The sequence below is a fragment of the Spea bombifrons genome, chromosome 12 (assembly GCF_027358695.1).
Source record: "Spea bombifrons isolate aSpeBom1 chromosome 12, aSpeBom1.2.pri, whole genome shotgun sequence".
In the NCBI taxonomy this organism is placed as follows: domain Eukaryota; kingdom Metazoa; phylum Chordata; class Amphibia; order Anura; family Pelobatidae; genus Spea; species Spea bombifrons.
In genome coordinates this window covers 32,649,234-32,672,206 of record NC_071098.1, presented here as the reverse complement: position 1 = coordinate 32,672,206, position 22,973 = coordinate 32,649,234, and the positions used below count along the sequence as shown (strand labels likewise).

The 22,973-nt window shown below is 51.1% G+C and overlaps 1 protein-coding gene across 1 annotated transcript; it reads right to left on the bottom strand.

The window, feature by feature from the left end:
• Positions 1 to 511: 511 nt before the first annotated feature.
• Positions 512 to 20,157, bottom strand: IFFO2 (intermediate filament family orphan 2). The gene is made up of 9 exons (XM_053451914.1): positions 19,554 to 20,157; positions 6,597 to 6,657; positions 6,177 to 6,272; positions 4,978 to 5,118; positions 4,185 to 4,333; positions 2,463 to 2,598; positions 2,290 to 2,382; positions 1,908 to 2,038; positions 512 to 1,260 (listed from the first exon to the last, which is right to left on the bottom strand). Exons 1-9 carry the CDS (start codon positions 20,045 to 20,047, stop codon positions 1,155 to 1,157), a joined length of 1,407 nt encoding a protein of 468 aa, XP_053307889.1. The 5' UTR covers positions 20,048 to 20,157; the 3' UTR covers positions 512 to 1,154.
• Positions 20,158 to 22,973: the final 2,816 nt, after the last annotated feature.

The window sequence follows — 22,973 nt, the reverse complement described above, 5'->3', positions numbered from 1 at the left end:
ATAACACTTTTTACAGCTGAATAAAAAAACACCCCGCTGTGGATAGGAGGAGGGTCGGGAGCGCCCCAAGGAGTTATTACATCATACGTTCCCTCTTTACACAGGCTTTGGCTATGCTATATAATAAGAAGACTAGAAAAAAAGTCAGAGCGTTATAAATCGGATCTAATAATATTAAAAGGCCACCAAAGGTGCGATAAATAAAAAAGGCCCAATCGTACTTCCTTATATACAGAAATGGCTTTAGAAGTCAAACCAAAGAGCAAATATATATATATTTAATATTAACAGCCAGCGCCCCGTTACACCTGGAGTCAGGTTGGGGGGTCTTCGTTAAGACAGGATTCGGGGCTTCACTCGAGCCGGCGGGCAGTTTTTGCCGCACGCGCGTCTGGACGGGGGGGGCCACGGTAATACCTGCTACGCTACCGATACCACGAGCGGGGTGAAAATACACCGGCCGAGACGTCGTATCCGCTGAGCCCCCCGTCTGTGCGCAGCGGTAAACTCACCCATCAGCACGACCCCTTTAACCCTTCCAGAGGGGCAAAGAATCTATCTGAAATAAGGCAATTCGTTTGCATAGCACTACGTGGTGCTCCTTCCGGCTTTGCCCGACAGCTGCCGCTCCGCCTCGCTCGGACGACACGGTTCCAATCGAGTGGAAGCTTCTAGAAGGACCGGGCCGTCCTTTTGTGCCAATAAACCATATAATCGGTTCACTTAGCTTTCAGTAGATTTTATTGACAGCAAAGCTCTCCGTATTCCTCCTAGTCACACTCCAAACCGCAGGCTGTCGTATTGCCTTCGTGTTTCGGGGGGACACCAAGCGCTTTAGTCAAGCCCCGGACCCGCAGTTTGGGATGCGAATAGCAGCAATACACGTAGCAGCGCTGTAATCACAGAACATCTTTAACCGTTTCTGGCCCGTTAAAGCGGTTTTAGGAACAGAACTGTGGAAGTGGCTCAGCAGCGGGAAAGGCACAACTGAAAACAGCACTTTTTTTTTTTCTTTTTCATTCTTTTTTTCAAGAATTCTATTTACATTTTCTTGATATTTCCCGTAGAAGAATAGACATTTACAGCACCAGTTAGAGGGTGGGAAGTCTGGGGTCCGGTCACAGCCTGGTGATGGAGACGGGGATTCCGATGTATCAGCTGACGGCGCCGTCGCCCTCCCCGTCCTTCTCAAACTCGTCCGCAATTTCATCCGAGTTTCCTGAGTCGCTGCTGGCCATGGAGCTGACGGACGGAGAGTCCCTGCACCGCACAAAGAGAGGGCGCACAAAGCTACAATATGTTCTATACAGGGTGCGCGCTGCCTGCTGCGTATGTTCTATACAGGGTGCGCCGTCGGGTGCGTACGTTCTATACAGGGCGTGCGCCGTCTGGTGCGTATATGTTCTATACAGGGCGCGTGCCGTCGGGTGGGTATATGTTCTATACAGGGTGTGCGTCGGCTGCTGCGTATGTTCTATACAGGGCGGGCGCCGTCTGGTGGGTATATGTTCTATACAGGGCACGTGCCGTGGGGTGCGTATATGTTCTATACAGGGCGCGAGCCGTCGGTGCGTATATGTTCTATACAGGGCGCGTGCCGTCGGGTGGGTATATGTTCTATACAGGGTGTGCGTCGGCTGCTGCGTATGTTCTATACAGGGCACGTGCCGTGGGGTGCGTATATGTTCTATACAGGGCGCGAGCCGTCGGTGCGTATATGTTCTATACAGGGCGCGCGCCATCTGGTGGGTATATGTTCTATACAGGGCGCGCGCCGTCTGGTGGGTATATGTTCTATACAGGGCGCGCGCCGTCTGGTGGGTATATGTTCTATACAGGGCGCGCGCCGTCTGGTGGGTATATGTTCTATACAGGGCGCAAGCGCTGTGTATACCGTCAGTACTCACCTCCCCGCAGATCCCTTTATGAGTCTCCGGCAGGTTTCCATCTGCACGTCGAGGCCCCTCTTCATGCTGCACATTTCCATGTACTCGTGGAGATGGCGGTTCATATCGCTTTTTGCGGTGGCCAGTTCCATCTTCAGGGGGGTGAGAAGAAGGAAAGCTGGGGTGAGTTTACCAATAATACACTCTTTCTACCAAAAAGCAGTATCCTCAGCCAGTCTACCCAGCGTTACCCATTTATCATCCCAGATGACCCCCCAGCCCTGCTAATTAACGGAGAGAAGACAAAGTTCCTCCATTAGTGGCCCCCCCCCCCCCCCCGAAATGTTACATTTTTACACGAGACGTTCCATTGTATTCCAGGGGGTGGCCGGCCGTTTCTCACCTCAATCTGATCGATTGTTTGCTGATATTCTTTGTCTCGCGTTTTCAGGAAGCTCTCGGTCTCTTGGATTAAACTCCCCAGCGTCTCCTCGTTCTAGAAGAAGGGGAATAAGTTCAGGTCAGGTTTCTGCACGCCGCTGGCAATCCCCCCCTGACGCTGCGTCGGGGGCTCACCTCTCCTCCCTGAGCCTCGGGGGCACTCCCTGGCAGGGTGTTGCAGTTGGTAAAATCTTCCCAGAGCAGCAGGGTTTCCTCGTTTTCCTCCCACGTTAGACTGTCGCAGTCGTCATCGAAGTCATAAGTCTCCCGGCTGACAAAGAAAAGACAAAGTGATCATTTTCTGCCGGAAGCTAACACAAGGCCCTCACCGCCCCATTATTTGGGGTTCCCCCCAGTTGTTGCAGTGAATCGGCTCCGGAGCTGGATTCTGGATTCGATTCCCGTGCCGGTTTATTGCTTGCTAATCACCAGAGCGCGCTTACAGTTCCCTTCCTGTCCTCAAGGTGTCGCCACAACACGACTGAAACTGCAGCTTCAACTGCGCTAACGTCGCATTTATTTCAACGTCCGACGGAGATGCATCTGGACAATAACGGCAAGTACACAGAGAAGGCGGGGGCCGGCGGCCGTTAATTATTTTAACCTTGAGACAGAACATCTGGTTCTTCCCCATTCTGTCAGAGTGCATTCGCACAGCAGCTGTTACTGTGATGCAGGGATTTGGGGGCCAGATACGGCCCTCAAGAGCTCCACCAGCCTTACAGTCCCAGTGATGATTCAGTAAGCACGATGACAGAGCATTCACTGCATGGATAAAAACCTAACGCCAAAGACATTTTAACAGGAGATCGGAACAAGACCGTGAAAAATATTTCCTAACTCCGCTAAACGAGTCTTTAAAAGCAGAAAATCCTTTCCTGCCCGAAATGAAATGCATATATATATATATCTATAGATATATATATAGCGAGCTGCCGTGCGTCCTCTGCCGGGGGCTGACTAATGTTTGGCAGTCAGAAGGATATTACGCTAAGTCCCGGTAGGGTTTTAAGGGTTCTGTCATCGTGTAAGAATGCGTTATCGGTAACGGCTGCGCTCTTCCCCGGCCCTCCACAAATAAACCAGAGCCGGCCAAGTTAGAAGGAGCAAACTCGGCATCTTTTAAAATACTCTCCTCCTCCACCATCTACGCCGGACCCCTCTCCTCCTCCCTACCAGACCCCTCTCCTCCTCCACCAACTACGCCGGACCCCTCTCCTCCTCCCTACCAGACCCCTCTCCTCCTCCACCATCTACGCCGGACCCCTTTCCTCCTCCTCCTCCACGCCGGACCCCTCTCCTCCTCCACGCCGGACCCCTCTCCTCCTCTGTGCCAGACCCCTCTCCTCCTCCCCCACTCCCGTGACTGCAGACAGGGCTCAGACTTGGCCCCGAGTCCTCGCATTTCCTGAGATCATTTCCTGCCCCTGAATAAAGTCTGGCGTTTAGCCAATCGCTGCTTCCCCGAGACAATGCGATAACGCGTCCGCCGGAAACAAGCCGGGTAATACGGGGGTGAAATCTGCGTCAAAAACATCCCCTTTACTATCTTTTCATAAATTATTAAAATTGAAAAAACTACATTTTAGCTGAAGCATAAAAAATGTTTTTATTTGTATAAAATGAGAAAATATTTCTTTAAAGGAGGATAACCCTGATAGCAGCCAGTGAGGGCTCTTTACCGTATATAACTAAACAAGGTGCCGCTAAATGCTCCATTGTTTCTTGGGGCGAATGCAGCAAATTCCGCCTTTCATGCTGAGATGAAACATGCGAGTTTTGCGTTGCTGTAACATTTGTAATATAATAATAACCTCCTTCTCCCAACGCATTTCACAGACCCAATGTCTCACTTACAGCTGGTTGAAGACCCTCTTCATCTCATCCGTGATGTTGAGCGAGGGGATCATTTCGTCGTCGGAGAACCTGCCGGCATCCCCATCTGCCTCCGACATTTCCTCCTCCGACGTCGGCTTCCGCTCCCTCTTTTTGGAGACTGTTCCCACCTTAAAGGAAGAGAGGGGGGAAATCTAGCCATAAACGGAGGTAGAGAAGGCATCGGCAGACTAGGGTATAAAAGGGTTAACAGACAGAGAGCGGGGGGACGCGAGGCTGAACAAGCAGAGATTCTTAGCGCATGCGTTCAACAGCCCGTGGCGAGCATGCGAGATGCGTCAGAAACGCGCAGCGCTCCGCAAACCACAGTCCAACGACCTGATGCAGGATCCGCTAATAAAACCAAACCAGAACGAGAGCCCAGAGAGCAGCTGCCACCAGAGAGAAGCACAAGGGGGACAGAACACGGACCCCAAAACACGTGGGGCTTCAGACACAGAAGTCACGTGACTGACTAAACCCACTCGTGTTTCACGTCACCTATTTTTTTCCCGCTATTTGGTGTCACATTAATATTGTTTAAAATAAATCAAAAAGCGTAAAAAGCAGGGACACTATGACATTAAAAATGATAGAAATCTGCTTGTGCGTAACTCTTTCAGTGCCGGAATGGTGATGAAAGGGTTAAGCCATAAGATAACGGTTTATAAGAGAATAAACTGTAACTTGTGTGTCGGGGGGGGGGGCTGTGGTTTACGCGGCCCTCTGGAACCCCAGGAGCGTTTCCCAGAACCCTCTCTGCTGCGCCGGTCACCTGGAACATCTTGGATACATCCTCAGAGTTGCGCTGCTGCGCGACATCACACAGCTTGGCGGTGATATCAATCCGCCGGCAGATGTCCATGTCCACTTTCATTGCTTTTTCCTGGATCTTAGAGTCGAGATCGGTGAGCGGCTGCGGGAGGGGATGGGGGACATTGTACGTTATCCTCTTTCAGATATATTACTAAAAACAAAAGTAACGCTTTATGGCTGCGTAGAGGGCGTCACGGGGCAGATAAGTGACGGCGTGTAAGAGAACGAGAAGTGTTTCAGTGCTTTATGTTTACTTTTTTGAAATGCTGGAGCAAAGTTCTGCATGTGAAGCAGTAACCATGGAAACGGGCAAAATGTCAATAAATCAGAATTTGTAACTAAACACTTGTGTTATTTTGTATCCAGATGATCGCATGTTTTCCCTGCATCTGAAATCTATAGCCCAGAAATAAGAATTTAATGAAGCCACGTTCTAGCAGTGAATTACTTTCTTCTACATTCTCCGATGGGATTCTAGAACCGACAACATACCCATTGTGCTAAAAAGACAATAAGTTCCCAGCCGGCTGGCAGCTATTTTGGGCAACTCCCTGCAGTCCTTAGACGACACGAGGAACGGGCACAATTATGTAAATAAAGGAGTTAAATGGGGATCAGGAACCTCCTTGTGACCTACGCCTGCTTCACAACGCACATGGGTCCCACAGGTGATCGGGAACCCCCCGCGGAGAACCTGTGACTGTAATGGACTCTCGCTACTCATCGGCAGATATTTCATGTCGGTTTCACGGCAGGATCTCATCCCGAAGCGCTTGTGATTCTGCGTGATGGAGCAGGGACGTAACTTGTGCACAAACCACAAGCGAGCCAGACGTGCATCGAAGACACCATGCATGCGCGGACCAACGCATCCTTTCCACACTGGGTTCGGAGCCTTAGCCCCGCGGTCTGCCGGGGGGGGGGCTGGGGGTACGGACACAAGCTGCTCGGGAATCAGCCTTATTTTGGGGTAAAACCGCCCATTAACAAGCCAGATCTACCGCTGACAAAACGGGGGCGAGTGGTTATGTGTTCCTGGAGCATTGACCTATCCAGGGAGGTTTCCAATGCAGCAACATGACATATGAGTGCCGAGTATCTCGAACGAAGCGGTGTCAGTGAGCCGGGGCACGCGGGGGGCACATGGGGGGTACTTACATCACTCATCAGACCCTTGAAGACGACCAGTTCGGATTTCAGTCTCTCAATCTTGTCGTTGAGTTCGTCGTGGACGTTATAAGCCTCCTGAGCTTCCTGATCAAGATAAAGAGATGTGGGCTTCATTTATTAAAGCAGAGACCTGGACATCCAGCCCCGCCTCTATCCTCATTTGCATATGGGGCAGCATTCAGTCATTCCGAGGGGGCAGGGCCACCACATGCAGATATTAGAGCACATGGGGTTTCTCCTGGGAGACTGTCAGAGGATCAAGCAATGGGCAACCCTGCATATAGATAGCAGGGAGGTCTAACTCCCATGATACTCAGTACTGTACACAAACATGGATAAGAGTAACAATCCCGGGTTACCCGCATGGGGTGGTTCTATGGGCGGCCAACCAGCAGAAGCAGTACCTACCTCTTGTAACGTCTCCACCAACGACTCGAGATTCCTCCGTTTGGCCAGCTCTTCCTCCCATCTGTAAGAGACGCGTCAATGATCGTGAATTAGTACCAAGACCGTGGGCACAACATGCGCAAACACCCCTTACTATTACACCCCTCCGGCTACTCTTACTAGGGGCCGGGACGGACACAAAATGACCTTAGTCGCTGACCAACTGGATTTAGAGGGACACTGCCTGCACCTCTGGAAAGGAGGAGTATTTCAGCCAGATTTTTATGAATTGACCCAGAAAAGGCGGCTGCTGCTTCGGTTGGTTGGGAAACGCGGTTAATGAGATCTCGGAGCAGGAGCTGCCAGTAAAAGCCGTGATTTATAGAGATTTCCTTTCGGAGCAGAGCCGGCTCGGGTTTTATTTCTGAGACGAGGATAAATTTAGCCAAGTCTTTCGCTGTTAGCAGGCAAAAAAACGATGAAGATATCGTCTGCCTCAGCTAAGCCTCCAAAAACCGTCTCCAGCAAACGTCTGCACCCCCCAACGGCATCCCAAGCACCCCAAAACCAACGCTTTCAGCAGAATCCGGATTCCCACGGAATACAGCCGGAAAAACGACCACGGCTCGATCCGCTACCCTACCGACACTCATCGTACCGAGATCGCAAGAGACAAGACAACGGCGGCCGACAGTCCAGAGCCCACAGAGGTGTAAAGGAGACACAAGTGGGGACACCCGGGGGGCCGAATCTCAGGAAACATCCAACCTAAAGTGTGCTTCCCACCCAACATCTAAAACACAATGAGAGCGGGCCCTGAACCGACAGAATATAAAGCTGCTTGAAGTTCCGACAATGTTTCAACGCGGACGGGGAAGCAACTTCTCAGAACAGCCGCCCCCGAAAACCGGTCCTCCCAAACAACATCGCAACAAACGGGGAGACCACAACTACCAAGCAAAACCTATTTATAGACAAACGCTGACCCTTTGAATGCCACAGGGGTGGGAACCGGCCCGACCGGTCCCGGAATGCACACCGACGGGGCGCGACCAAAACAGCGGGCCCCGGGGACCCCGCAGGCGAGGGATCTCCCTAAACAGACGGGCGGGTGCCTACAGACACTCTAATCCCGCTAATAAAGCACCCGACACGGGATACACAGTATCGAAGCAATGATAGCACATTTATTATTCTTCATATAGCGCCATCATATTCCGCAGCGCAGGCATACGGCTCAATATATCGCTAACTGCCTCTAGGAGGGGTAAAAGTGTAAGCGGCATGCGGGCAGCAGCCGGTACTCTCCCGCGTTAAATATGCAGAGAATGAGACCATAACCCAGAATATTCAGCGGCTAAAATAAGATGCTAACGCTGCCAAAACACCTGTCTCCAAGCAGCGCTGCCAAAACACCTGTCTGCAAGCAGCGCCGCCTTCATTGCTCTGCATATCCGACTCCTCTGAGCCAAAAGCCCAAGGGAGGAAAAAGTAAAACGTTAGAGTATTATCTGAAAAATTATTTCATCGGAGCGGATGCAGCGACAAACACACCTTAAATACATGCGTGTGCTCCTGTGAATAACTGCTTACATATGTCACGCATGCCTGGAATGTACTGCGCCAGACGGCCGCATGGAATTAACTCTTCGCTGCCCGCGGGAACCTTTACGCCTCGGCGTTTGGTGGCAGAACAGTATCTGGGAAGGAATTGCACATTAAATACTTGCTTCTGATAAGGTAAAGCGCAGGACAGCCGGCGTGCGATGCGGGGATACCAACGCAGAGCGCCGCCGGACCCCCGGCACTGAAACCGTCCACTGAAAAGCCAATACCATCGCAGCATTAACCGCTTCATTGCCAGGGAGAACTGCAGGATCCGGAACCACCTATATCAGCCAAAGAGACAGCGGCATCGCCCGGGGACCCTCTCGCTGCCGAGGATCACAGAGAGTAATGTCCGCTCCGCCGGTGCTGGCCGCTATCCAGAGAAAGCATTACTCCGGCGTTAAATCACCCACCAGCAGGAGAGTCAGATCCAAGGACGCCACACGGCGAGGGCAAGCCGGACATGCGCAACACAACCGCCGTCCTGGAGCCGCGCGGATGACAAGATGTCTCAGCAGCTACATGAAAGGGCCGATGGGGGCCGGCTCTCACCTACCATCCGATGCTTTGGGGTTCGGTATAAACATTTGGAAAGTCTCCCGCGGCCCGCTTATTCTTGGCCAAGTTACCGGGAAGCAGCGACAGTAAACGGAAGTCATTATTTATTAATTATTATTTATATAACATGATGAGAAATGAAGTGATTATCCGGCAGAGAAATCCGGCTTCCCACACCCATACAGTCTGCAATATTAATACCGACAGGTGAGGAATTACCTTACTCAGATAAGATTAGGAAATTACAGCGGATGCATAGCACTGCCTTCCAACAGAGGTGGTGAACATTAATACAGTTAACGCCTAAAACAGACACAGTCTGTCCTGAACATAACATTAAGACTGGCAGAGGCGAGCGGACTAACCCGACTCTCCCTCTTTTTGGCAGGTCCTTTTGTGCTCACCGAGTGAGATCCTAACAGCAGGCGATCTTCTAGGAGTGACGAGACGAGAACTTCCCATCCGAAAACACCCATCACATTCCAGCCCGGGGAGCCGCGATTACCGGACCCCAAAATATCTCACAGCCGCTCACTGCCCACCGACTCGGGGCAAAGCCCCTTAAAGAAACAGCCTAGTGCTAAAAGTGTATGCATTTTACTGTACATTACAGTTAGGGAATGAGACTTCCGGCTTTAATTCCTGCCCCCGCACGGGGCATTAGTACGTACACGTCTCGCACATGCTCAGTAGCACTTCTCGCACATGCTCAGTAGCACTTCTCGCACATGCTCAGTAGCACTTCTCGCACATGCTCAGTAGCCCTCCCGCCGAGGTCGCTGAGGCAGCAGCCAGTCGCATGTATCCCAGCAGAACGAGTGTCCAGACAGCAGGAAAGGTTCTTGTCCGCTGCTTCCGCCATTATTTTCCACGGACGCTCGGCTAGCATTGACTGGAACTACTGAGCATGTGCAGAAAGCATACTGGGGTACGCTCACTGCTCTGAGGACAGGCAGCTGGGGGAGGAGCTACATGAGACAAGCCTATCCTAGTCAATCTCCAATAACTAGAGAATGCAAATAGACTCCTAAACCTTAAAACAGGGCTGCAGAGGAGCTTTAAACAACCCCAGTCCCGTTACCCACAATGCCCTGCGGTTACAGAACCCGATCTTAATCCATTTCTTTTAATAATCGCTACGTTGAAGGCAGACCTAAAGGAGCCTTTTCTTTAACTAGAAGCCAAAGGGGCGGCGGAGAAAGTCTGAGGAACGCATCGGAGTAATCCTTCAAATAAATCAACTTCTCCCCTCCCGGGCTGAGCGTCAACTACAAACCGTCTAATTGCATAAACAAAGATTTATCGCCAAGAAGAGGGCAATTATTACAACAATAAAGCGGAACTCTGCCTTCACCCCTCCAACAAAACAAACATCAAGAATAATCAGAGACGCGAAACAAGCGCGGCAGACCGGGGGTGGACAGCCCTCCGAGGGCCACCAAGGAACCATCAGAGAGCCGCCTTCACGCTACATAAAAAAAACCGCCATCCATATACAAGTCTCTGAAGAGTGTAAGCTCTTGGGGAGAGGGTTTATCTTGTGTATCGGCGATTTACGTGCTGCGTCTGCCGAATACGATGGTGCCTCAAAAAAGAAGGCATCCAGGAGCTGGATGTGCTGCTCTCCTTCTGCAATGCAGTTTGTTACACTCCTGCGGCACGCGAAGGGTTAATTATCCCGCAGCTCTGCCCTTGGTAATACAATCTACTCATTCTTAAGAATATTGCTAGCGTTAACCCTTCGGGCAGCCGAGAGCTGGCACCCGCTGCGTCATCCTGAACACTTTTTAGCAGCGGTTGCCGTGGTTTTACAAACAAAATATTGCAAGTTTGTGCAAAGACCCGAAATTAACCACAACCCCCGGGGCCCGTCATCCGGGGACGGTCACATCGAGCCGAAGCCTCCCGGCAGCCGAGTCATTTCCTATTCAGCTCGCGGGGGCCGAATTAGCCCCCTGAACAAGTTCCCGCCTGCCCTGGGAACACCCGATCCCGTTATCCGCCGTAAATCTCAATGAATCCTCCTGACTTTCGCTAACCCCCCCCGCGTGCCATGAAGCTGACCAGACGCGTTTCACTTTCCGTAACCCGAGCTCAGACGCGACTTCTTCTCGCTATTTAAGGCGCTCCGAGTGTTCGTCGGTATCCAAGAGACCCAACAAGCGTCTCCCGTCAACCAGCTCGGCCACGATCCGCTCAAACGAGAGGGTAACACTCGATAAACACCTTCACAGGGGAGACCGGCCGGCCTCCAAACCCCGGACCCAGGAATAATAATAAGATTGGCTCATTCAGGGCCATCGGGCGTCATCAGACAGAGCCAGGACTCCGTGAATCGGGATTTATTACTGGATTCCACTAGAAATATCCCGGCCAGAATAACGATGGATTTATGAAGATTCCAGCGGGACGGCGTCTCACAATGCTGGGGAACTGCTGAGAATTATGGGGAATAAAGTATCTCTGGGAGCGGAGCGCACCCTCTGATACATGAATTTGCCCCCTTTCATTCTCAGGGGGTGCATTACATGCCCGGGGGGGGTCACAGGAGACAAAGCCAAGTCTGTTTGAGGCAAACGGTTGAACAGCATGAAAGTCTATTCCTGCCACACCTGCCCCATGCCCCCCGCACCCCGACACCCCAAAACACGGCACAGTTTCAGCCAGTTTCCATTATCCCGGCCGATGGCTGGCCTGAAGCCAAAGTCCTGTATACAGAATTTAAAGCGCATTGCCTAGCAACCGAGCGTGCGCTCACACCTCACGCTGTATGCCCTCGCACGACTGTTTCCACGGCGCTACCGCGGTGTGGAAAAAGCATTATTCACTAAGAGACACACGGAATGGGACGCATGCGGAGATGGGGGGGTGACAGTAAATCGGGTAACTCTTTAAAGTAATCGTCGTTTGGTTTTATTTCCCCCGGATTCAGGGCTCCAGGACAAAGCTGACCAACGGATTGTGAACCGCAGGCACGCGGGGGCCGAGAACGCGGCCCATACAGCTCGGGAAATTATCCCCGAATCTTCCCCGGTTCCTACTAAAGTTGCTGCAGTTGCCATAGAAACAGCTTTGGAATTCTGCCAACCTGAACACTGCTGCTACATTTAATAAAAGTTGCTACTTTTCGATATTAAATTATTCCGGGCAACAGACAGATCGTCGGCCCATCGCTGTCTAGCGAAGACCATCTCATCAGATTAAAGCGACTCGTCGTATAATAAACGAGGATTAAACCGGAACTGCACAATTCTCTCAAAAGGGGTGAGAATCCCCAAATCCCCTTTATTCACATTTATGTCATCGGGGGGGTTATAAAGGGGATTCCGGGGTAAGAAGTCACTCTGGCGATTAAAACACTTTCCCAACCTTCACCAGAATCACTTTTATCCCGAATACCCGGCGCCGATCACTTAAAGTAGTTATTAAGGAAGTGGGATTTACAGATCTGTAACCGTCGGTTACCGTCATCTCACCTAAGCCCAGGGTTGGCAGTCGAGACGCATCGCAGGCATTCTATAAGCGCAGGGCGTGTGAATTACCGCATTCGCCAACCCTGCCTCACCCCGAGGGGTCTGCGAGGCTCTTCAGAGACGCCGTGTAATTATCGGAACGCCGAAACAATAAAAACACTTGGTTTATAGTTCTGTATAAACGCGCAGCATGTGTGGCCTTCTATGATGTAAGATGTGGTGAGGAAGGAAGAAATGATGTCATACACGCAAAGCAGGGCGACGCTGGTGGTTCGCAGGGGTTCTGGGGAAGCTTCGGCTTCCAAACTGCACAATGCGCTTCTGTCGTGGCAGTGAATGGCACCTGTGTGTGCGGCCACCCCGGGAAACAATGTAACCTGCGCGACTTACAGGAAACTTTCTCCCACATTTACTGGAAGCAGAGCCAGAATAAACATCTCTCCTGCCGTCCATACATAGAAGACACCAGAAGACAACCAGAGAACAGAATTATTCCTTCCCAGTCACAGGGCAGGCCGGTCTCCTCTTCACAAACAAAAGAACTTAACGCCCGGAAACTAATAAAACACGGCAGAGAATAGAACGGTTTGCATCATTTCCAGCTCATACTCAACAGCCCGATATCCTTTGTGAATACGTGATAAGTGACCTCATCGTCCCCGGGAGGTGCGGCTGGGAGTGATGAGGTGACACCCTTGCAATCAGGTGGAGCAGAGATACAAGGATTTGCAAACAGCTGTAAAGTCAGCAACATTTTTTGGATTCACAGACAAGCCGGGTGGGCTCGGCCCGCGGGGTGCGTTACCGGCTCAGCGTGATGAGAGCCGCGTCCAAGTGACGCGATCGCCAAGAACAGAAGCGGCAGACTCTGGATAAACAGATTGCGAAGCGCGTGGCTCTGGAGTGAGATCACCGCCGGGGGCCGGGGTTGTTTCATTTACAGATTTCAGTCTGGGAACCGCTCGCTGCCTTCATCAAGAGGGATCACAGCCGCTCGGCATGATTCCAGACTACAACTCCCACAAATCTCAGCCAGACCTCTGAGGTCTGCTGGATGTTTGCAATCCAACAGCATATGTAATGTGTTATAGTCCCCCCCCCATTACCCCCAGTCCGCGGTGGGCAGTAAGTGTACAAACCGCTGATATAACTGACCAATCTAAACACCCAAAACTACCCCCCCACCCCGCTGGAAACGCTTCTATGCCCCAAATCCTCAAACATTTAGCGAGGATTATCCGCCAATCGTTTGTTAAATCCTGCAGATAAAAAAACCATGAAAAAAACCCGGAATAACGGCCGCTAAATCCACGCTTTGTACATCCAGACCGCGAAAAGCAGCCGGCGTCCCACGAAACCCCATGAGCGGGGCAGAATAACCCACCCGGGGGTAACCCCCACCCCGGCGTAAGCCACACGGGGGTAACCCCCACCCCAGCATAATAATAATAATAATAATACGGAATCCATGCGAGCAGCGGCCCGTTAGCGCGGGGGGGGGGGGCTAATGCACATTCCATGCATACGAAGCACTTAGTGTGGCATCTGTATGACTTATTACCCCTCGCAGGGAGAATTAACCCCTTCAGTGCCAAGGTCTCTCCTCTCCAACCCTCATAATCCATAAGAGATAAACTCACAAATCTCTCGGAATATTCAATGTTTTCTCCCATGACCTGTGTGTTTTTTTCCCGAATGTATTTTTCTTGCATTAAATTGGCCGATTCTATAAAATGCGAGCTATGTGGAAAATTACTGTTTAGAAGATTTCCGCGCGGCGTGAACACGGACAGAACACGCACCGCACCCCACAAACTGCTGTAACACGGACAGAACACGCACCGCACCCCACAAACTGCTGTAACACGGACAGAAGACGCGCCTCGATACGCATGCCGGGCTCTGCAAATATTTGGCAACCCGACGTGTAACATAAAGCTTTCACATATAACGGTCTGTCTGTCTGTATACATACATGAACGGTACCCACTGTGTGTATACACATATATATATTACACACATATATATATATATATATTACATGCGCACATATCACACGCACACACAGAGGAGAGGTTATTGTGTCGGCCGCAGTCTCTTTGGTTACAGAAGACATTTTTGAAACCGGATCTGTCTGGGAATTTCTGGAAAATAAAAGAACTGAAATGTTAGGAATTCCACGGGGGGGGGGGGGGGGGAGATCACGGGACGGAAACAGTAACTCTCTTCGCGAAAAAAACAGGAAGATACCAGAAAATAACACACCAGCAGGGCCACAGATTATAAACGGCGCGCTCCTGCTCAATTATAATACATAATAACAGGACGGATCCCGCGTGGGGGCTAGCAGGAGAGCCGCACACGTCACACGGGTCCCCATCCCCCACCTCCGGGGTCTGCGGTCTCAGGACTCCCTGACCTGATTGCTAATATCCGAGTCACGCCAAGAAATCGCTGACCGAGGGAAAGCAGCCTCTGCCGGCGGCCGCCGAGGACTCCGCTACAGCCTGCAGTGCTGCAGGCGCACCGAGTGGCCCGTCGTGGACAGAACCGGTATAATTACATGCAGAATATATATATATATACACACACATGCGAGCACGCACACATACATGATACACACATATTACATACACACACGCACCGGTACAGGAGAATAAGATCGCAGCCTAGTGTAAGGAGCCTCGCGCTGGTTGGCCGCAGAGACGCAGCAGGCAGGATCCTGAAGCTCAGACTCCACTAACGTTTCTAGAAAGCAGCCGCACGTCACACTCACTCCGGGTAATAACAACCCCTCTCCAGACCCCCGGGGCAGAATCTGAGCCCACTTACCCCACGAGGGGGAAGCAACGGGCCTCCCGGCAGCCAACGGCCGTAACGCCATCAGAATTCAGGGCCGCGGAGGCTTCCGGGTAACGGCGGCTGCCATTCTCTTACGGGGCGGCTGGGATTTTTGTTGCCCTTTAGAGCGGCTCCCAGGCCGGAGAGACGTTAACCCTGCGCCACCCGCAAGAGATTTCACCGGTCAGGGTTCAACTACTCTCTAAAGAGAGGTTAAAACATCAAATACGGCTAACGGACCTTAGAACGAGGCCGGTAAACGCTTTGATGACAAAAAGTCCAACGAGAAAACCCTTTTCAGCTAAACCGGGCGAGCGCGGACCGTCTCAGAGCGCGGCGGGCGCCACTCATGTGAAACGCGCTGGGCGTGAGGGGTAAAAAATGGAAGAACCGATCCAGAGTGTAATTTGTTATCTCTGTCAAATAGTCTGCTTAACGTAAAGGGTTAAAATGAGACGTGTGATCTAAACACCGCGTGCACACGCAACCTGTCTGTGCGTTTGTTTTTAGGGCGGCCGAGCGGGTGAAGAACACGCATTACCGATAATGAGCAGCCGTGTAGTCAGGGGGGGCGCCCGGGTCACAGAACGCCGCGCCGGCATCTCAGGAATTTGTGTAACAAAAACACCTCCCTGAGCCGGCAGCAAACGCCCCAAACGGCAAACACGGGTGACAAAAACACCGGGCGAGAACCTGTGGGACCGGAGCCTCCCGTGAAACGCGTCGGTCAATCGCATGGCAACAGACATCAGCTAATATTTTCATTGGCTGCGGGTCACTCCGGAAAGCGTTGTTATTAACCGCTAATAAATAAGCGCAGCATCCCCGTAGGTCATGAACTAAAACTCCCATCATCCATTGTGTATCGGGACGCCCCGCGTAGTCACACACGAGGTAAAGCGCGTCGGGGAGACGGAATCTCTGAGACACGGAACGGAAGAACCGAGACACGGAGCTCAAGAGACGGAACCCGAGAGACGGAAGAACCGAGAGACGGAACCCGAGAGACGGAAGAACCGAGAGACGGAACCCGAGAGACGGAAGAACCGAGAGACGGAACCCGAGAGACGGAAGAACCGAGAGACGGAACCCGAGAGACGGAAGAACCGAGAGACGGAAGAACCGAGAGACGGAACCCGATGCAAGACGCGCTCGGCTACCGCCAGAAATAATAAAACGCCATTTACCAAACGGTCACTAAAACACAGGAAACGGCCCAATTATCGGGAGAGGGAGGAGAAACTCTCGCCCCCCCCATTTAAGCTCGGACAGGTGAGCCGGGTTTCTCATTCTCTGCCAGCAGCGATGACTCAAATAATAAAACGCGGTTCAAAGAGCTGGCACTCTAATAAAGGGACGAGCGCGGAGGAGGAAGCACAATGTGCAGTTGGTGCAGGGCGCGGAGACAATGATTCAGACGATGAAAGCGCTCGCTGTGAAGAGGAGAGCGGCTTTTGTGTCACGGGGACGGCCGGCTGAGGGTGCTGGGAGCGGCGCAGCAGGGAGGTCTCCCAGCTGATAAATCAGCTCATTGCTTCTGATATAAAAAACAAAATCAGTCACTTAAGACACATAAAACAGGAGAGTTTTTGGAGCATTCCCTGCAGAATGTGATTTTAAACATAGATTCAGGAGCCGGATGTCTATCCCATGCATGTTTAATACCCTCACTGTACTACCCTCTACCACCTCTGCTGGGAGGCTGCTCCGCTTATCTACCACCTCTAGTCTCTGATCCTCTAGTGTTAGATTCCAGCCTCTAGTAACTTTTGTTAAACCCTTTCATGTATTTAAATGCCTCTCTCTGTAGATGCCCCCGCCCCACCCCCGCTCTGTTGGAATAATTGCCCCGCTGTGTACGTTGGCCGCGTTTCTGAGGACTTCACGGATCGCGTCTCATTAAAGCGAAGCCTTCAAAGAGCGGCTGCAGGTCACGGCGCGCCCCGCACACAATGCGACAATTAACGGGGCGCGGGGGCCCCAAACCGCGGCCAAACGAAACGTTACCAGAGCGCGTTACAGGGCTGGCTGGGGGTTGTGGGAGTTAGAAGTACCTGAGCCCCAAGCCCATCACTCTCAGAAATCCTTGTGTTTACTGTAAATATTTTTTACACATTCCTGGGAGTCACAACAAGCGTAACCCGGCCGGCCCCAAGAGAGTCCTCGTCTGGGGAGGAATAAACGGAAAGGCAGGCGAGTGACCGCTCCGGGTTAATGCCCCGCGTGCCGGTGAACTTTACACAGCGGGGGGGCGAGAACACAGCTACAGACCGGCAGAGACCCCCACACCGGCACTCAGAGAGAGACCCCCCACACCGGCACGCAGAGAGACCCCCCCCACACCGGCACACAGAGAGACCCCCCCCACACCGGCACACAGAGAGAGACCCCCACACCGGCACACAGAGAGAGACCCCCACACCGGCACGCAGAGCGAGACCGGCAGTCAGAGAGAGACCCCCACACCGGCACGCAGAGAGACCCCCCCCCCACACCGGCACGCAGAGAGAGACCCCCCCACACCGGCACGCAGAGAGAGACCCCCCCACACCGGCACTCAGAGAGACCCCCCCCACACCGGCACGCAGAGAGAGACCCCCCCCACACCGGCACGCAGAGAGAGACCCCCACACCGGCACACAGAGAGAGACCCCCACACCGGCACGCAGAGCGAGACCGGCAGTCAGAGAGAGACCCCCACACCGGCACGCAGAGAGAGACCCCCCCACACCGGCACGCAGAGAGAGACCCCCACACCGGCACGCAGAGAGAGACCCCCCCACACCGGCACGCAGAGAGAGACCCCCACACCGGCACACAGAGAGAGACCCCCACACCGGCACACAGAGCGAGACCGGCAGTCAGAGAGAGACCCCCACACCGGCACGCAGAGAGAGACCCCCCCACACCGGCACGCAGAGAGAGACCCCCACACCGGCACGCAGAGAGAGACCCCCCAACACCGGCACGCAGAGACCCCCCAACACCGGCACACAGAGAGAGACCCCCCAACACCGGCACGCAGAGAGAGACCCCCCAACACCGGCACGCAGAGAGAGACCCCTGCGCAGAGATACCTCCCCCGGCACATAGAGTGACCCCCCCCCATTCCTATGGCATGAAACACGTTAGTGAATGCGGTTTACTCCTAACACGCAAGAAAACGTTACTCCCACGTTACCTTCACAGCTAAAACAGACACGCCTGAGACACGCGTGTCAACAAAACGCTAAAGTATTTCATATCATTTTTAGAGTCTGAATCACCTTCCCGGTTGCCGTGGAAACCGCACCAATCCCAAATACTTAGCGACGGAGCGCAGAGCGATGAATAAAAGTTTTGGCACCAGAAACCGGCTTTATCACGCGCTCAGGGCCAGACGGGGCCGGGGGCATCTCTAACGGGGGGCATCTCTACCGGGGCAACGCCAGACGGGGCCGGGGCATCATTAACAGGGGGCAGCGCCAGACGGGGCCAGGGGCATCATTAACAGGGGGCATCGCTGCCGGGGCCGGGGGGCAGCACTTCTCGGGGGCCCCTAATCCACCTGCCTACTGGGTTCTGTTCTGGTGGGGTAACTCCGCGAGATGAGAAGGGGTTAACCCTTGGGGGGTTTAAAAGCTAGAGGTAACCCCCCCCCCAGGAGCCAACCTTCACACGGGGAAGGGGGCATCTACATTAACCCTTCTGTAACCAAGGGAAGCTAATTCCACAAACCTGATCTCAAGCGTGAATTCACCTGAATGCAAGGAAGTGGCCGTGGCCACCATGGCCGGGGGGGGGGGGGTTTGTTACGGCGGTTGCCCCGGGGTCTCCAAACACTCAGGGGCCATGAAACTACCCTCAGGGCCACACAGCATTTTCTGCCCCGGAACCCGGCTGAGATTTGAATACAACGTAAGCGTTTTATTGTGCGATTAACCGAACCCTCAGCACGGGGGGCATCGCTGGGCACGGGAGGGGCACACGACATACACTGATGCCCCACACATACCCCCCACATACACTGCCCTGGGCAAATCATTAAAGCGCATTCAGCCCCACGTGTGTGGACACTGCGCAAAGCATCCGTGTCGCCCTCCCCGCTCCCCCCTCTCCATGCAGTCTGCTGTGCATTAATCCGCCACAGGGCAGATCTGGTTACGCCACTTAACCCTCTGAGAGCCACAGAGACCCCCTTCTGGCACCCAGTGGGTTAATGATGATGTACTGTGTGTTATATCAAAATGTCACGGGGGGTAATGGTGACAGTTTTGGAGGGGATTTTACAAACAAGGGGAGAGTGACGCAATAACAAAGGCCGGGGGGGCAAAGAGGGGGGCACAGGGGTAAGTGGGCATTTTGAGGGCTTCGATTAAAGGGCACAGTCAGGAGGGGCAGAGAGAAGGCTGGGGGCGTGGCAGGGGTTAATTGAAGATACGAGTTATTTGCCCCGGTGCCCCCTGTACTTTCTGGGGGATACCGCACCCCCCCACCCCCGGTGCCCCGAGTGTCTCACCGGCTCCGGTATTCGTCTCGCTCCCGCTTCACCTTGGCCAGCACGTTGTAAAGGGCCCGGATCTCCGGGGTGATGGTGTCGATTTGCACTCCGACCCCGTCCGGGTGGCTCCAGCTGACCCCAGGGCCGTGTAAGGTCTCCAGGCCACCGCCGCCGGTTCTCCGCACGTGGGTAAAGTTCCAGATGGTCCCGGGTAGGCGGCTGTGCGGTGGCCCCGGGGCCGGTTCGGTCTGCACCCCCTGGTCCCGGTGGTAGGTGCGGAAGGGCCGCTCGGGCCGTTGCCGTTGGCTCTGCAGCTGTTTCTCCAGCAGCCGGTTCCGCCGCTCGAGCTCGTGCACCCGGGCCAAGAAGCAGCGGAACCGGACGTTCAGGGTCTTTAGCGCATGGATGTTGGAGCCCAAGTCATTGCGGAGGGTGACAGCAGCAGCGCCGGGAGGGGCCCCGGGGCCCGGCTCCATCAGGCCGTCCGCGAACAGCAGCGAGTTCATCATCATTATTATTACTATTATTAACGTCACCGGGTACCGGATCAACTCCGCGGGGCTCTGCCGGCCATGGTTCTGAGCTGAGCCGCAACACCCGCCTGGATAAGTAACGGAGCAAGAGCCCAGCCCTCGGCTTCCCAATCCCCGCCCACTCCTGTCTATACAGCGCGCAGACTCCACCCCCTGCATCCTTCCTAGACACCGCCCCCTGCCTATACACCCTGTCCATACAGCGAGCACACTCCACCCCCTGCATCCTGCCTAGACACCGCCCCCTGCCCATACTGCGCGTAGACACTGCCCCCTGCATTCCGTCTTTTCCCCGCCCACCCCTGCGTATAGTACGCCCCTGCCCCCGTATCGCACACCGTACCTTGGACAGCGACAGCAAACTGCCCCGGGGAGGGGCACAGACTGGGGTATAACCTACATACAGCCTGCCTATAGGGACACATCACACCCTGTACACAAAGTACAGGGAACAGCCTCCCAACAGCAGCAGCAGAGGTGAATTATATACCGTATATACACACATCTGCATTCAAACCTTTTCTCTGGGAACCCTTAATTGTCATGTGACACAAAACTCTGCACCGATTGGTTGTTGCCATAGAAAAAAAAAGTGTTTTAGTGATGGAATTTGGTTACATAAATGTTGCACGCAGCAAGGGGCGACCAGAACCAACATTACCCCGGACTGTCCAGATCCCACCGACACAGGGAAACCATGCTAAAATTACCCCCTCCCCGCCCCCAGGGTATTCGATTTACCCCCCCAACGAAAACTGATCAAAACCTTTTAGTGCGCAGATCAACGAACGTCCCTCACCCCGGGAGCTGACAGGTGACGCGTCCGATAATAACAACAACACCAACAACAACAACACCAACACATAATAACAGCAATGATAACAACAATAACAGCAATAATAATATAATTAACACTTATAATAATAATATAAATAATATAAATAACATAGTATTATATGTGTCATTTATATTATTGTTACTATTATTATACATGTTTTTTATATTATTATTATTATTATACACTTATAATAATAATATAAATAACACATACTATTATATGTTATTTATATTATTGTTATTATTATACGTGTTATTTATATTAGTGTTATTTATATTATTGTTATTATTTTCCTTTTTTTTTTTTTATTATTGTTATTATTATACGTGTTATTTATATTATTGTTATTATTATACGTTTTTTTATATTATTGTTATTATTATACGTGTTATTTATATTATTGTTATTATTATACGTGTTATTTATATTATTGTTATTATTATACGTGTTATTTATATTATTGTTATTATTATACGTTTTTTTATATTATTGTTATTATTATACGTGTTTTTTTATATTATTGTTATTATTATACGTGTTATTTATATTATTGTTATTATTATACGTGTTATTTATATTATTGTTATTATTATACGTGTTATTTATATTAGTGTTATTTATATTATTGTTATTATTATACGTGTTATTTATATTATTGTTATTATTATACGTGTTATTTATATTAGTGTTATTTATATTATTGTTATTATTATACGTGTTATTTATATTGCTGCTATTATATAAAGAACACGTATAATAATAACAATAATAGATTTTTCAGTTTTCTGAACACAAAAGGCAATTTGTTCCATATTCTCCGAGTTTAACCCGCTGAGTACTAGAGATTTATTTTTAAATAGTTAAATTAAATTTAACAAAAACTATACTCCACCCCCTCTAGATTGTAAGCTCATGAGCCGAGCTGTAAGAAGCGCTGCAGGAATTGTTGGCGCTCAATAAATAAAGGCATTAAAGAGGAATAATTAAAAGGAAGCCTGTCGGGGGGGAAACGTCATCATCATTAACCCGACCCGCCGTGAAGCGGTTTATGGACAGGCAGACGGCTCAGGTGTGAAGCGGCAATCACTTTGGTGATCGGCACCTCGCTCGCCTTCTCATAAATCACACGGGAAGCACTTTTATCTCACAATAAACAGAATATATTATATATAATTATATTATATAACCCGCACGCTGTATAAAACATATACATAACCCACTCATTATTATATTTCATTGCATTTATATAACCGATACTCTATATAAAAAAATATTATATATATAACCTGCACGATATATTTATATATAATCTCTACACTATATAATATATATAGCGTTATATTACAAAGCGTTATATAATGAGCGGACTATATATCTAACCCACACGCTATACAATACATATATATATACACATATCACCTGCATTATATATTATATTGCGCGCGGGTTATATGTATATGTAGTCCGCTCATTATTTATTATATAACGCTTTATAAAATATGTAATGAGCAGGCTATATATATTATATAGTGTAAGGATTATATATCTTGTGTAGGTTATATATTTTATGTAGACTATTGCATTCATATTAAATCCGCCCGCTATATATATATATATATATATATCTAACACATACTCTATATATTATATATATATAATGCAAATATATCCTGCTCATATTATATATGAGATTAATTTGCTGCAGATTACGAAATCCAATTAGAAGCGATTAGAAGTGACTGCAAACAGGGGGCAATTTATTAATCGTGTTGGGAGCTTGTTGAGGCTTCTCCCACCGAACAACCCTGGGGGGGCAAAAGCTTTAATATGAACATGAGTTATTGGGTGCACAGGGGGCTCTGGGCCGTCTAAGGGTCCCGGGTTACTGCTGGGAGATGAGGGCTTCACTTTATAGGGGGGGAGCAGAGAGTTTGTAGAAGGTGCCCGCCGATTACATAGAAACCGCCAGTACATCGGCCCCATTCGGCCCCTCTAGTCGCCTGCTTCTCCTGCTCTGTTTTGTGGGAACGATTGGACAGAATTCCCTGCTGTTAAGGGGTTAATGCA